Source organism: Panulirus ornatus, chromosome 13, assembly GCF_036320965.1.
Source record: "Panulirus ornatus isolate Po-2019 chromosome 13, ASM3632096v1, whole genome shotgun sequence".
Classification (NCBI taxonomy): domain Eukaryota; kingdom Metazoa; phylum Arthropoda; class Malacostraca; order Decapoda; family Palinuridae; genus Panulirus; species Panulirus ornatus.
In genome coordinates, this window is record NC_092236.1 from 42542594 (window position 1) to 42558388 (window position 15795).

The 15795-nt window shown below is 41.0% G+C and overlaps 1 protein-coding gene across 2 annotated transcripts; it reads left to right on the plus strand.

Annotated features, from left to right (window-relative positions):
• The first annotated feature begins 3302 nt into the window (after positions 1–3302).
• Positions 3303–14218, plus strand: LOC139752816 (uncharacterized). 2 transcript variants are annotated; one of them, XM_071668758.1, is made up of 3 exons: positions 3303–3506; positions 7817–8259; positions 10961–14218. In XM_071668758.1, exons 1-3 carry the CDS (start codon positions 3383–3385, stop codon positions 11084–11086), a joined length of 693 nt encoding a protein of 230 aa, XP_071524859.1. In that variant the 5' UTR covers positions 3303–3382; the 3' UTR covers positions 11087–14218. The 2 variants fall into 2 exon arrangements, with proteins under 2 accessions (XP_071524859.1, XP_071524860.1); XM_071668759.1 differs by having other exon boundaries at positions 10964–14218.
• The last annotated feature ends 1577 nt before the right edge of the window (positions 14219–15795 follow it).

Consider the following 15795-nt stretch of genomic DNA (forward strand, 5'->3'; position numbering starts at 1 on the left):
ACACACACACACACACACACATATACAGTATGTGTATATTTTTTTTTTTTTTTTATACTTTGTCGCTGTCTCCCGCGTTTGCGAGGTAGCGCAAGGAAACAGACGAAAGAAATGGCCCAACCCCCCCCATACACATGTATATACCTACGTCCACACACGCAAATATACATACCTACACAGCTTTCCATGGTTTACCCCAGACGCTTCACATGCCTTGAATCAATCCACTGACAGCACGTCAACCCCGGTATACCACATCGCTCCAATTCACTCTATTCCTTGCCCTCCTTTCACCCTCCTGCATGCTCAGGCCCCGATCACACAAAATCTTTTTCACTCCATCTTTCCACCTCCAATTTGGTCTCCCTCTTCTCCTCGTTCCCTCCACCTCCGACACATATATCCTCTTGGTCAATCTTTCCTCACTCATTCTCTCCATGAGCCCAAACCACTTCAAAACACCCTCTTCTGCTCTCTCAACCACGCTCTTTTTATTTCTACACATCTCTCTTACCCTTGTGTGTATATATGTGTATATATATATATATATATATATATATATATATATATATATATATATATATATATATATATATATATATATATATATATATGAAGGTTAAATAGCACTTCAATAGTTCATATAGTTTTATTTGACATGCAAGCTTTCTATACATGTGGCACGACATGTTTCGTGAAGACATCCACCTCATCAGGTGCCAATACTTACAAACATATAAATCTTAACATCTCACCGGAGCACCGCCGTCTAGCGTCTACCCTTACAAACCACGCACAGCAGGTGGTATACGCACGACGGCGGCACTCCGTTATGATGGTGGGATTTGAATAACATTGACACCTGATGAGGTGTACTATCCACGAAACATGTCGTGCCTCATGTATAGAAAATTATATGGTAGATATGATTATATGAACTAGTGAAGTGCGATTTTTTCTTCATATATGTAGAGAGAGAGAGAGAGAGAAGAGAGAGAGAGAGAGAGAGAGAGAGAGAGAGAGAGAGAGAGAGAGAGAGAGAGAGAGAGAGAGAGAGAGAGAGAGAGAGAAGCCGTAACACTTGGCTTTGTATACCAACGATTGCAGCTAGAATATGAAGCGCTTGGCATTGCCTTATCATTAGCCATTTATCAGAATACATACCGCTGTAGATACGAGAGAACTTACTGGGAGAAACAAACAAAAGCTCCAAGCTTTCGACTGTTTTTCAAGGATCCTTGAAAATGGCTTGAAAAACAATCTAAACATACTATGTTTATTTTTCTGAGTTTACTCATTTCGCTACTGTACGTGTGTATGTGGATTACAACGACCACACTAGATATACCGACACATTATGTAATGTAAGCCTTCATTGTCTGGTGACACACAAGGTCTTTCCACGTCCCATATGGACACACATATATATAGGGCAAGACAACATAACAACCTCAAAAGGAATCTATTAGATCTTTATCTTGCGTGCCTTTATATTCCTTCAAATGCATTAGAGGTAAAAGGGAAAAACTGTTTACCTTCTTTCATTTTCATTTGTAAGTCCAGACCTCGCGCCTGTCGCCGGCAAAGAAGACTCTTGAATGTTGAAGTGAGATCGCCTCCCGTTCTGACGTCGGAGCACATCGTCCACCGTTCATAACTCTGTAACACCCTTCGTCGACTCACTGCCAGCGTAACTGGCAAGGGCCTGTGAAACAATGGCCTCTAGCCTCAGGATGGTTCGCGTATTACCATCCTGCAGATTTACTGAAAATATAAATGTTTCTCTGAGCTGAATGTGAACCTGTAGATTCTAAAGAAGACGATATCGGCTTATCTAACAATATTGTATATGTTGATATTCTACGATCCGAAGAAAGACATGAGCGATTGAAGAAACATCACAGAAAGTTGGGTTTCCACTCTGACCGCAACAAGACTGAAAATAAGAATATGATTTAGCAGCGCAAATACTTAGATATTACCCTTTAGGTGAAGTAAGTCGTAACATAGAGAGAAGGAACCCGGGCCATGACGTGAATTTTTCACGCAATCATCAGGTGTAAAGAGGACTGTAATTTTGCAGTTTCTCTCAACAGCTCGAACCATGCGTACGTTCACATCATAACGCTTTTTCGGAGTTCAGCGATGACTTCAGTTATTATGACAACGGGTTTGCTTAACCTTGCCAAAATGGAGTTTATAAGAACTTATCTACGCTCGAAAACTGTGCGAGACTAAGCCCTATGACACTATTGCCATTTTGAAATGGCCATTTCTTGAACGTAGATGACTGTGTCCTGATTCAAACGTTTTCTCACGTAAAATCACAGAAAATTGTCAGATTATCTCCCTTCTACATGTGCAAAGCATGACGCATATGTCAAAAGATGTACTTCTATCCCCTGTTAGTGAAAACTTTGCCTTTTCAAAAGCAAACACAATTTTTAGTTGATCTTGTAAAATTACAGATTCTCATTTCCAGATGTCACTTTCCTATGAGTTCGTGCGTAGATGTTAGAACGTAACCCACGTAATTATAATGTAACTTTGTTGCAGGTGATCTACACGTTATGTCTGTGTGAGTTGCTGAAGATAATGACAAACAGCATCAGCAGGTCAATAGCCAAGGTTCAGTAATACAATGATGAGTTTCCCCAGCCGGTGCTTCTGATATGTGAGCGAGCATGACTTCCACAACATCAGAGTTTAACTTTTTGTAGCTTCATGTATGTTGGGCGCTGCACTACGTGCCCTGCCTGTGGCCGGCCTAACTCAGCCTTATCTTATCTTGCGGTGCGAAATTGATTGTCATCAGTAGAATTACGTAAGGTGTATGCGTAACAGACAGAAATATTTAAGTTCAAGAATGCCCACAAGTCATAACAATATCACTGAACATGTAAATATTTACACCACTGGTTCGAATCTGTCAGCAGTCTTGCTAAATTCTCTCACGTGCGCCTCTCGCGTCCTGATTGGCCGAATGCCGTGAACTCACAAGCTCCGCCCCTCTAATGTTGACTTTCTCGGATAAGAAATTTGTATCGTTTTCATGGCTCACTTGCCTCGTGTTTTAGAAATTCATTTGCTAATGATATCATGCCTTACAACGTAATTTTTGATGATGATATACTGAAGAAATTTTCGACTATAAACAAGAGACGAATATGTAGTGTTGATGTATCTGTCGGCGTAGGAGGGGTCGAATTATTGGTCAAGAGATGCGCGCGCACTTTTTATACTCTTACCCAGTGCTGTATAACCTGGTCGTGGAGGTACCTAGCATCACTCCCGCTCAGTATCCGTGTTGACGTCGGGTGGTGAGGTGTAGAAAGTCTGTCAAGCTCAGTAGAGACCACCTTGGATTCCACATCAGTGAGTCATGATCAACTCGCTCCTGCAGGCCGGGGCGGTACCGTTCGGCTACACGAGTGACATGAGAGACAGTGATCCCAGCGTCGAGTGCATCACCACAGAGATCATATGGCCTGACTACCACATTAGGGGTTAGTAAACATTTATTGTGGGCGTATGGTGTTGTCAGGAGCAAGAGGGGGAACTGGAGTTATAAAGACTGACCTTTTTTTATTTAGAAAGATAAGATAGCGAAGGTTGTAGACGAGAAATTTACTATTGATACAATCGTTGTGATATAGCCAAGTGAAGATAATGTATTGCGACGTAATTCTTCGCAGTGTTGTTTTTATAACATGAGTATAAGATTATGGCAATGGTGTGAAATCTTCGTCTCAGCTAACCCGATTAATCACTGATTACTGATGTGATAAATGTGGAGATGTGTTTTACTATTGATCCTTCCCTACAGGACCACGTCTTCCAATCGCGCGTTCCGGACAGTTTGTGTCAGGCGTCAGTATTTTTAATTAGCTGTACAATAATAATGATGGGTGTGGAGGAGCTGAGGTGTGCGTGTTGACGCGTGTTTGTACTGGCGGCGGTGGGGAAGCACGGGCGTCGAGTGACTCGCTCTCATACATGTTTCTTCACGTTACCCAAACTCGCGTCATCCAGTGTTCAGTTTCGTGTCTGCTTAATTATCTAATTATCGTTTTGCCGTTGCCATTCCTGTGTCTCTCTCATATAAGGAATGTACATTTTGGTTATGGAAAAGGTGACAGAAAATGTGTTCGTTAATGGTGTACTTAGGGCAATGTTCATGCGTTGTACTAGTTGTTTTTGACTAGTGCAAACATTGTAGACTATGTTCTGCTGTTCATTCATTGAGTTGCAGGTGTCTCTTCGGTGAACAATAATGTTTAGGTGACTATTGCAGTAATCGAGTCTTCAGTGCAGTATCAATACTCTGTGCCTCTAGTGTTCATTTAGAACCATGAGCACGACGCCATAACCTTTGAGCGTGATAAGCCACCCTTTAAGGGTCGGGTCTAAGGTCACATCACAAAGGATCGTACCATCGTACCTAACTCTTAATGATGCATGAAAGGGTTGAAATATGAAGATCAAGACCATGAAGTAAGATCACTAGAGGCTTGATGTGTATTGATCAACAGTCGTCATACACATCAACGATTGTCATGTTGGGAGTAAAATAACGAGAATTCATACGTTCTTACCATGGCCTGGTTTTTCCGTGGTATTGACCAATAATATTATTGCATGCGAACGATTTTTTCTGTCTAGGTAAGTTCGTCACTATAATCGATCTATTTTCTTATTTTCCTTCCTTTAGTTGTTGAATTTGTAATGTTGCTATGTACATCGATTTAGAGTATCAAACATCCACATCCTGAAATGGAGATAGAAATGATTTGATATATGGTAATCCATCTGAAGATGCCTAAGAGAGCAACACAGTCCCAGAATAAACAAACGCCGCGTGGCAGGTTCACCTGCACCTGAGTGACGCAATGTTGACGCTGCTGGGTTGATATTTGGGAGGGTTACTCTTATAATACAGTGTTGATGCTGCTCGAGTGATAGGTAAGCAGTGAGGGTTACCCTGCTCCTGAACACCACAGTGTTAGTGCAGGGTTGCCTGCCCTCTTCCCAGCGTATACCTAGCACCTCATATATACTGCGTATCTCAACACACACACACTTGGACCGAATTCTTTACATCAAAAATGTATTTGATAAACCTGGATATGACCACTTGTAATTCCCAGGGACATAGTAATTCATTTTCAAATATTTCTTATACCTGTCTGTATTCTCGTCCAAACAAAAGAACTAAGAGGGTTCACTGCGAAGGTGGGTGTACATGAAGGATGTATGATGTCGCCATGTTTGTTTATGAAGTTTTTGAAGGAAGTAGAAGCGAGGATTCAAAATGTTAATACGAGTTAATTACAGAGACTAAGACTGTATTCTGTAAATGAGCCTGCAAACGCTGTCGTACAAGAATGAGTTTTGTTTCGTGTACCCGGTTTTGGTCTCGATTAGACAAGCGGCCTAAATCCTGCTCTGTAACTAAAGAACTTGGCGAAACCCAGCCAACGTGACTATTACCATTAAGTATGATGTATGATGATGAGGATTATATGCTATCACCTCATTAGATCATACCTTTACATCACTGCAGCTCAGTGATATAGACACTTTTGTACACTGATAAATGATCGATTCTGTGGGGATGAGTATCACGACTTAATGTCACGTTATAATGTTGCTTGTATTAAAGATGTCGGAGGATTGTTCTCGTTATCGAGTTTATCTAACATGATAAGATTAATTTTTCAGATCTGATTGGTTGGCTATGAAGTGTGTGTGCTCGATTAACGGAGACCTATATGTTAACGGCAATACTGTATTTCACCTGACTTAGAATATGGTCATGAATAGAGATTGTTACTTGTTGTCACGATTTGGAATACTGCGTGTGTTATGTCCTTATGGTAGGAGGGAAGGGTGGCCAGAGAAGTGCCCCCTGCATCACCGTCTCAATAGAAAACTTATACGCTCTAAATCCTGAACTCGTTACGAGTCTTGTAATGTATATGAAATTAGTTCATGGCAGACACTGCAGTTCATCGTTGTATCTATGCAGTACATTGACTTTTCTCAATTTTTTCACGTTTGTCCTCTAGATGCTTATGTTGTTATACATATTTCACTTAATGAAAAGCTAGATTTCATACGTTATTTCGGGGTAGGTTGAATAGTTAAGATTGTGCGAGTCACATGTACCGACATGTCTTGCGTTATCAACTTTTATCATTTGTAAGGTGAAGGTGTAGTAGGGAAACGTACCTATGTATTTTTGATCGACGTTGATGTGGTTTGCTTGGGTGAGGAGACAAGGAAGTTGGCACTGAGATGTGGTTTGTCGGATGAAACGGTAAGGGAATGGGCAGTAAGGTTTGGTTTGCTTGAGTGAAATGGCAGGGATGGGTACGGAGACGAGGTTTGCATGGCTGAGGCGGCAGGGGTGGCTGTGATGAGGATTTCTTGCCTGAAATGGTCAGAGTGAATATGGAGGGTTGGATTGCCTTGGTGAAGTAGCAAGGGTGTGATTTGCTCGGGAAAACCACAAAAGAATAAGTAAAACGTCTGTTTATACCACTGTCATTAGTTTTGAGTCCATGGTTTTCTCTTTAATGTGTCACCTGATATGCTCATCGAGTAATTCGTAAGAGATTAAGCGTTCCTAATATCAGTAGGTGCAATAGCTCAATTTTTCGTCCAGGATGTGATCATCACCCAGGAGTACTTGGTCGTAAATTTGCTTTGTCTTCTTAGCCTCTTCGTAGCAACTCAGCAGGGCGTGTTCAGTATGTGAAGAATTAAGTGAATTTGCGCATGGCAGTATGTGTTACATGTGCTTGTTTTTTCCAACTTTTCTAGGTTAAGCAATCAACAGCAAGCCACTGAACCCGAGAAACATGCATCCAGTGGCATTCTGTCTGAATCGGGATAGTTTCTCCTGTATGCATGTTTTCTTTAATCAAGGACATGACACGACCTCCCCTATGGTGGCTAAGATTAACGCATCACAGGCTTGGCTTTAATGATACTATTGTGTGAGGTTCTTGTAGTCACCATTGCCATATAAGCCACGCCAAAGAATAACATGTTTTCGTATTGCATGCAAACGGGTTTCTAAGTGATATGACTGAACCTCCCAAGATAAAGGATAAGTCTTTCTTTCTTACTGACTATTTCTACATTTAATCAAGTTAGAATTTGCCATACTCCTCTGCAAATGTTGGATCTGATTGCCATTATATGCAGTAAGGAAAGGGACTTCCTTAACCAATCAAAACCGCTCTTTTCAAACGCGATATTGAAAAGCACTGGCGTAGTTGTCTGAGTTAATGATGGAAGGTCTCATATCTGTGTGTACAGTAGACTCAGCTCACACGCCTTGACCATGCTTGTCATTTCCGCTGTGAGGTTAACATTTACTTGTTGATCTGGTTTTGTAAGCTAAAACGCCGCGGTGCTTTACACGAGCGTGGTATGATTATTCCTATTCTCGTAACATAGTAAGGTTTCCACTGTTCTAATTTAGTGACTCCTCGCAATTATTACCATAAATATACGATTTTTTGAAACTTGTTCGCCGTTTTCTACGTTAGTGAATTAGCGCTAGGAACAGACGAAGAAAGGCCACATCGACTCGCATCCATTCTCTAGCTGTCATGTGTAAAGCGCCGAAACCACAGCTCCCTATTATTATTGTTAGTATTATTATTATTATTATTATTATTATTATTATTATTATTATTATTATTATTATTATTATTATTATTATTATTATTATTATTGTTGTTATTACTACTATGAAGTGAGTTCAATAGTTCAAAGTTCACAAACGACAATTCTTCCTCAACAGGGCTGGCATCGCTGCCGGACGTAGCCCTGAGCAACACCCCGCTGCGACGTCCTCACTCCTACGTCACCTTTCCTGAGAAGCCGTGTACCGAGCCGGCACCAGCACCGCCTATGTCCAACCTTGACACGACCCCCATCGTAACTCCTGCAGAAGATCAGGGGAGAGGAGTCCCCGCCCGCGTTGCCTCCGTTAATAGTGTGGCGAGCATGAGGAGGACTGTTAGTACGAAGCTAGATAAACCCCAGGTGGTCGAGGGTTTACTCCAGAATGGCTTCCTCCACCCTTACCCGTACCACCACCTGCCCCAGCTGCCCTGGTCCCTCACGCACCGCCACCCTCCCCGACACTGGGGGAAGAGAGAGAACGACCAGCAGAGACGATGGCGTCACACAGGGGAAGACCTACGCCGTATGGCTGACCGCTTCCAACTGACTAATGCCAAGGTAGGATTAGCAATTAATGTGATCAGCACATTAAGAGCCAGTCTTCTAGGAGACAAATAAAGCATCATCATTTCATTCATTAGTAAAAAAATGTTCCTTATGTTTATGAGACTCGTCTCGTAAATGTTTACCTGTCTATTTAAATCACTACTGTCTCCAGTGTTTGAAGGAACAGTATGTACACTTTATGACTTCCAAGTTAAGAGTGCATCTGGTCTGGGTAAGGCTTAGGGAGGAATAAGGGTAGTCGAGGAGAAATTGAGTAGGAGATATGGAAAGAATACCTAGAGGCGTGAGAGGAAAAGAGGGAATGAGATTTAGAGTGAAGGGAACAAAGGTGAAGCGAATGAGACAATAGTAGAGTGAGTGGGACAAAAGTGGAGTGAATGGGACAAAATCAATGGAAAGAGAAGGTGAAAACCTTAATAACAGAAATTCACACACCACACCAACCATGACGCCTGGGGTCAGGCAGGCACTGGGAGAGAGAGGGTAGGCTGTGAGGGTGTTGCCCCAGTCTCCCCTCTCTCCCCGGGCGGGAAAGTGAGGAAAGATATTGACCAGTTGCGCCAGTCTCCCCTCATCAGCAGGCAAACTCCCCCTCACCCTCAGTCAGGAGGAGAGCCAACAGGTGTGTTGTTGGGGTGCGAGACATACCTGTCAATCCATCCTGCTAATTACTTTATCTCATTAATTATGTTCGCCTACTGTAAGGAGGGGTGAGGGAACCGCAGGCAGGGGTGAGGGAGCTGCAGGTAGGGGTGAGGGAACCATAGGAAGAGGTGAGGGAGCGAGAGGTAACGTTGAAGGAACGATAAACCGGGACGAAGGAAAGGCAGACAGGGTTGAAGGAGTAACAGAGAGGCGAGAACCGCCAGCTAGGGTTGAGGGAGTAGCAGGCAGGGGTGATGGAAAGCAAGGCAGGAGAAAGAGAGCAGGTGGCAAGAGCAAGGCAGCAGCAGGCGTGGGCGATGGCTGGCACCAGCAGGCATAAATTTACATGCATCTGTTAGGCTGATCATAACGAAATACTGCAGTATTCTAGATCATATATGAATCGTTTCGTAAGGTTACATTTCGACACTTTCAACCCAGTTGGTGTAAAGTCTGTCAGGTGAGAAGGAGTGGGTTGCCTGACCCATAACGTCATCCCGTGCGCACGGGATTACGGCGTTCACCGATCCATGGCAGGATAATCAGCAGTTAATCTTATAATTATAATATGGTAACGAGGCCCACGTGCTCTTGTTACACATCTGGCTGATGATAGTCACCTGGGCGCTAAATGGCTGCCACGTAATTGATTTTGGTAAATTGTTTTGTTATGCGAATTATAGTATGATTTACAGCTGCCAATTGGGAATAGTAGTCTGATTAGTAGTAGTATTACACGTTCCAATATATATATATATATATATATATATATATATATATATATTTGTGTTTGTGTGTACATATACACGAGATGTATGCATAGACATAAATGTTTTAACCTTCTTTTCGTTTCACAAAGTTAAAATAAGTGGAACAAGTCACCAGCTGAAGAAATAAGTAATAAATATAACATTCAAAAAGCTTAAAGCAAAATGAGTGACGGAATCATGCTGTAACCGTGACACAGAGACTAGCGGGACGTGAGCTAATTGACGTGGCCTTAGGGCGTTTCGCCGTCACCTTGATACATAGGCCATTGTGAGAGCAGATGTCATTATACTGAGTATCGCTAATGACCATCTGCACGTTACTGTAACGTCTATGTTAATGACTGTATAAATATATTATAAAGCCTTAAGTGATATCGACTTGTTTTGGTGATGCGACTTGCCCTTGACATTCACATCTCAGGCGATCGGTTTTCACTGTCACATGAGCACCTGTGATGCAAGTTTAACCATTAAGATTCCCAGGAAATCCTTAAAAAGGTATAAAGGTATAAAAGGTGACGGGCAGAGGGTTCAGTTCCCTAGTAGCTAGGAGGAGGCAATGTCAAGGACTTTGAGGTCTGATTAAATCTTTGTGCCTTTAGAGCCCTCTTGGTGTGACTTCCTGTTGATTTGTGAGCGGTGCTCACCTGTCTGACTGGATAAGTTTATTGTGAGCTTTCCCACATCCCTCCTTACCTGCTTTCTTGCTGTTGCTGGTTATGCGGAACCTAAAGGTTTAGTCTAAGCACTAGATTCACGTGTGTTCCTCAATATCCTAGATTCGCTATTTACATTATTTTCATATTTTCTTTCTCAGTTTATAGATTATCAGGATTTAGTATTAAGCGTACGTCTCCCACTATGAAATGTAAGGATGATGTTTGTCTGTCTGCGTCATAGGCTCACAGGTATCGAGAGTGTCAACCAAAAACAGATACATATGTACACCTGAGTGAGGGACATTACCAGTGACCACAGGTGGTACTGGTGGCTGCCACGCGATCATAGGAACCTGAATTTGCTAGAAAGTAAATAGTTTCATTTGCTTTTAAAATTTCAAGCCATATATCTTGTCCTGCAAAGGAACAATTATTTTACATGTATAATTCTTGTTATAGATGGTAAGGTACACATATCTCTTATGAAATCATGGATTTTAATTATAGTCCAGCTCCATGAAAGCAATATTCAGGTCAGATGAAAATGTAGTTTCAGTTTCAACTAATCTAACGACTATTTATTTTCAAATAGAGTAAGAACATTTTCTTTCTCCTCAGCAGGTTGCCAGGAAGAACAGTAGCGTGGTACCACCTAACTTAACCATTCCAGAAGCCCTTACCAAATGTCTGTCAGCTTGTCTCATGTGTCTCGTCTGGTGGCGACTCTTCAACAAGTTCCGTTGATTCTGAGGACGGCCTCGGCGACTGCTTTTCCCTCTAAAACGCAAACGGTGTTTCAGAGGATTCAACATTACGTCTACGCTTTCCAAGCTTGGCATGGGAACATCACTGGTACCTTCAAGAGTATGGCTTCGGTTGCTGGAGCCCACCCCAACAGCAAATACTACTTTTGGTTTCAAATGAATTTTATATCAAGCTTCTTATTTTCTGGAATGTTTCACGAGAAATATAACTCTCAGCCACTTCGAATTCCTAAGGAAAATACGTCTTTTTCCTTTATGTAACGTAGACAAAAGTATACTAACATCATTTTCACTGAAGCAATATTACTCAATGTTTTCTAGCAATGTAATTACAGTGTTTGTGGTAGGAAGTAAAGACAGGACTATGAGACTAAGACTAGTTCTGAGAAGAACATTTTTTGGGGATGGTTAATTTAAGAGCTCTATCACAGATGTCTGTGATACTGTCCATGCAGCGAAGCTTGCAGGTGTTGTGCTTCGTAGAATTAGGAACATTCCATTTGTTTGTTGCTTATGGTCGCTGTGGGCCAATTTAGGTAACACGATGTAGAGGTTGTGTGTTAGATGATAACAATCCAGAATTGTAAGAAGATCTTAGTGAATCATATGCTCATCCGCTGATAACCAGCTTTTCTTCAGAGGGGAGGAAAATAGCGATATGATTCTGTTTTTGTATAGGTTAGTCAAAAGAAAGTTTGTGAATTAGACTAAAATCTAATTTGCTTTCAAACTCTGTAGTCAATTAGAGATAAGCATCATTGGAGAATCATTTTGGGAACCACAATGAAAAAAGTGAAATTTTGAGTTTTAGTAGTTACTGTTTAGCCAGCTGTCAAGCTGGACACATTTCGAACGTTCGATCTCATTGGCTTTAGTATTGTAAACTCAGCGTTGGACTACCAGTCTTTCAGGGGAGACATTAGTCTCCCCCATATCTTTAGGTCTTTCAGGGTAAGAAATAAGCAACCCACTTATTCTAAGGTCTTTCAGGGGAGGAAATAATGAACCCACTTAATGTAAAGTCTTTCAGGGGAGGAAATAGTGAACCCACTTAATATAAGGTCCTTCAGTGGAGGAAATAGTGAACCCACTTAATGTAAGGTTTTTAATATAAGGTCTTTCAAGGGAGGAAAAATAATCTTTCTCATTATGTTAAGGTCTTTCAGGGAAAGTGATATTTTGCCTCCAGGTCTTTCAGTAGGGAAGGGGGTGGGAACTATGTCTAAGGTCTTTCATGGGAGACTTCATCTCTCACTTAACATTAAGGTCTGGCAGAGGAAACCTCCTGCTCCCAGTAGTCATAAGGGTTTACACCGAAGGCAAGACTTTGAATCTTAAATGTTGGAATAGATTTTAAAATTTGGCCATTGTTAAGGGATATGGGAAATGTCCACACCGTAGCATGATACATTTCCGTACATGAAACGTAGAGAATAAATCTTATATTAATCACTAGGACATGTGATGCACTGCTGGATGTATTTCAGACAAATTTTTGCCTTTTCTATTTGTGTATGACAGTTGGTAATGTAAAAGTAGATATCATTAATGGGCAATATTATCTCGGACATGCTTAAGCAACTGTAGCAAAAGTGAGAGAAAATGAGTGGAAAAAAACTTATGAAAATGAAAAACTTAGAAAAACTGAATCGTCATTTGTAGTGAGAATCTTGAAGAAAAATGATTGAGCAGTCCTTTGTCATATATACCTTAACCCGGTCTACGTGTAGCTGTTGCTTGGTTAGAGTGCTTAAGGCCATGTCCACGGTCATCAAAGCTGTAAGACGTGATAATTCGCATCAAATGTAATGTTTTCCCTGTCCCTCCTTCCTCAAGGGGGTTTGTCAACAGTTAGATTTGACCTTCACTTATGCTGCCCACGTTTCTCTCTCTAGGGAAAACGATATTCTTAGAACATATCCAAATTCTAGTGATGGTCTCACGGCATTTACGTACGAAAATAAAATCATGCTTTCTACAGAATCCTGTGCTTCACAAATTATTGAAATTATTCGCATTTTTTGGAGTTTCTTCATTATTATCTTTCTGAGAAAATGTCGATCTAGGTGAATTTTCCCAACCTTCTTGGCAATGTTCACTTGTTCTAGAAAAACACTCACTGTCTAGAACATCTGAACAAAAGTAATAGTGTCGCTCCAACATCACAGTCTAGCCTAAATTGTCTTGATCTCAAGTGGTAAACGTCACTTTGCATATGTGAGTCAGCAACAAAAACCCCACCTTTCTGTATGGCAGAGCCGTACACATCTGGGTCACCACTGCCAATAATTTCAGTAATTTGAGAAGTATCTTATATTTCCCATGTGCAATAGTGTGCTATGCAACAGAAAACGATGAAATAATCACATAAATGTAACATAGTCCAGATCTTCTTCCGCCTGTCTGTCTTCTAGTCAGAATTTCAAAGGTCTGCAAAATACTTTTCTTTACATTATTATTGTTCATGGTTAGCATGTTGATGAGTTTAACGACACAATGTCCATCCACCATTTTCATTTTTATGTTATCCATGTGTGCTCTTCATTTGTTGGGTAGCCCATATGTTTCTTCAGTTCTTGTTGTTATAAAGAATAATTTCACCATCATTACCATCGCTATTACTTCCTCTCTTATCAATCATTATGGCACTGAGCATCATATTTAAATTATCACAGTCTTTAGTATCATTTACTTCATATTTCATGTTTCTTCTTCCTTCCATGTTTTTTTTTATTGTGATCAACTTCATTGTGATCACCACTCTGACTGCTGTTGTCATAATCACCTTTATACCATGCTCTTTCGTACTGCCCTTACTGAAAATCTTATTATCATAGAAATTTTTCTAATCTTCACTCGAGCATCTCACAACCTCTGCCTGTGCCTGCGTCTTCAGAACCATCATTATCATCATCTTCGACACTCATGTATGTTCCGATATCTACCGCACAGTTACTTACTGGCTTGTAAATGTCATATTTGCTGCTCATTATACTTTATTTTTGTTAACTTATAAAGTTTTCTACTCTAGAATTGTAAAAGATATTTTCAGACTTTTAGTATTGTATAGTGTGATTGTAAGACTATGATGTTTTACCAATAAATGCTGCAAGCGATACTATCGGCAGTTATGCTATCCTTGGGGTTATTTTGGTAATATTTTCTTCCGATTCAGGTGTATGATGGCAGTATATATGTACGTGTGTTGTATATATCCTATATGTATGTATGTCCGAGGTGTCGCTGGTACAGACAATGACTGCTGAAGACTGAATGTCTAAAGTGTTGATAGGTCTAGTGTCTAACTGTGTTTCACACCAACCAATGGCACTGATCAGGGATGTATGACTAAGATGATAGAAATTATTTAGTTACGCCTACAGAGCTTGTCCTCTGACGATTCTAGTTCTTAGTAACCTCACAAGGAAGTTATTTTCAAGTAGGATTAGCTGATGGGTTAAGCAAGAGACACAAACTCTGTTTAGCCTAACTTGTCTCCTTTGGTGGGAATCGCAATTCAGGATGGAGTTGATCCTGACAATGAAGTTATAAAAACAGTCTGAGAGAGAGAGAGAGAGAGAGAGAGAGAGAGAGAGAGAGAGAGAGAGAGAGAGAGAGAGAGAGAGAGAGAGGTGAAGGCCTGAATAAGTTAGGATCTGGTGATATCGATTTGTCACCACCTCAACACACAAGGTCGATAACCTTTACTGAACTGACGCAGATGTAAAATATTTAGGTTCTCACGAACGCCAGCAAAGTCCTATGTTAACAGGTTTTGTAAGAGATGATGTTGTTGAAAACTGGATGCGCATTACATACATTTCAACGTATCCTCGGGTAGTCTAGTATGTCTGGCATCAAATCATCGCTTCAAGGGAATACGACACGCCATACCCATCGATGAAGACATAAGCAGTGAAGATGTCGTCTTCCTATAAGATAAAACACAGCAGACCACAGCAGATATCAGTCTGAAGGCTTCCTTTGTCCGATGACTAACAGGGACAGTGTACACAGTTGGCGCTCATCACGTAACAGTAGAGCTACCGGGGTCCGGGTAAATGTTAGGAAACACTGATAAGGTGAGGCGTGATAAACCAAGAGAAAATGTACACTTGAACCTACAGTGACAATGTAACTTGTACCTGAGAGAGTAATACGTCTGTAAATAGCCTTAGAATACAAACTTTTTATTGAATAGATGTAAAGAAGTAAAATTTACAAAAATTATAAAGTTGATAAAAGCAGACTAGAACAAAAGAACGATTATATCATATAGTTGTACATAGATCTGAAAACTGCAATCCAGAAAAACTGGGATAACTGTGTTGGAACTGAAGTTACTGCAGCAGAAGGAAGAGCGCCCAGGGCTGGATGTGGCGTGGCTGGGGAGTTGCACGTATTATCAAGGGAGACCACAAGCTTGTCACCTCATTCCGAATGCTTCCAGTTTTATGGTCGCCTTATCAATTCATTTCCTTTTAATTATTGCCTCCCGCAAGTTATTTCCTTACAGTCTCTCCCTCTTCCACGTTTCATCTCTTCCTTATCCACCACGTTTACTCCTCCATATTTCCCTTACTCTCGTACTCCCGGAAACATATAGTTAGTTCATTTGAGATAACAGATGCGTAGTCACTGACCGCCATTAACTGATCATCTATTCCTGTATCGTATGAATAATTCTTC

Coding starts and splice junctions, on each gene's coding strand:
- LOC139752816 (XM_071668758.1), top strand. CDS start 3,383: ATGATCAACTCGCTCCTGCAGGCCGGGGCGGTACCGTTCGGCTACACG. Junction 3,507..7,816: donor GCCTGACTACCACATTAGGG/GTTAGTAAACAT, acceptor CTTCCTCAACAG/GGCTGGCATCGCTGCCGGAC. Junction 8,260..10,960: donor TCCAACTGACTAATGCCAAG/GTAGGATTAGCA, acceptor CTTTCTCCTCAG/CAGGTTGCCAGGAAGAACAG.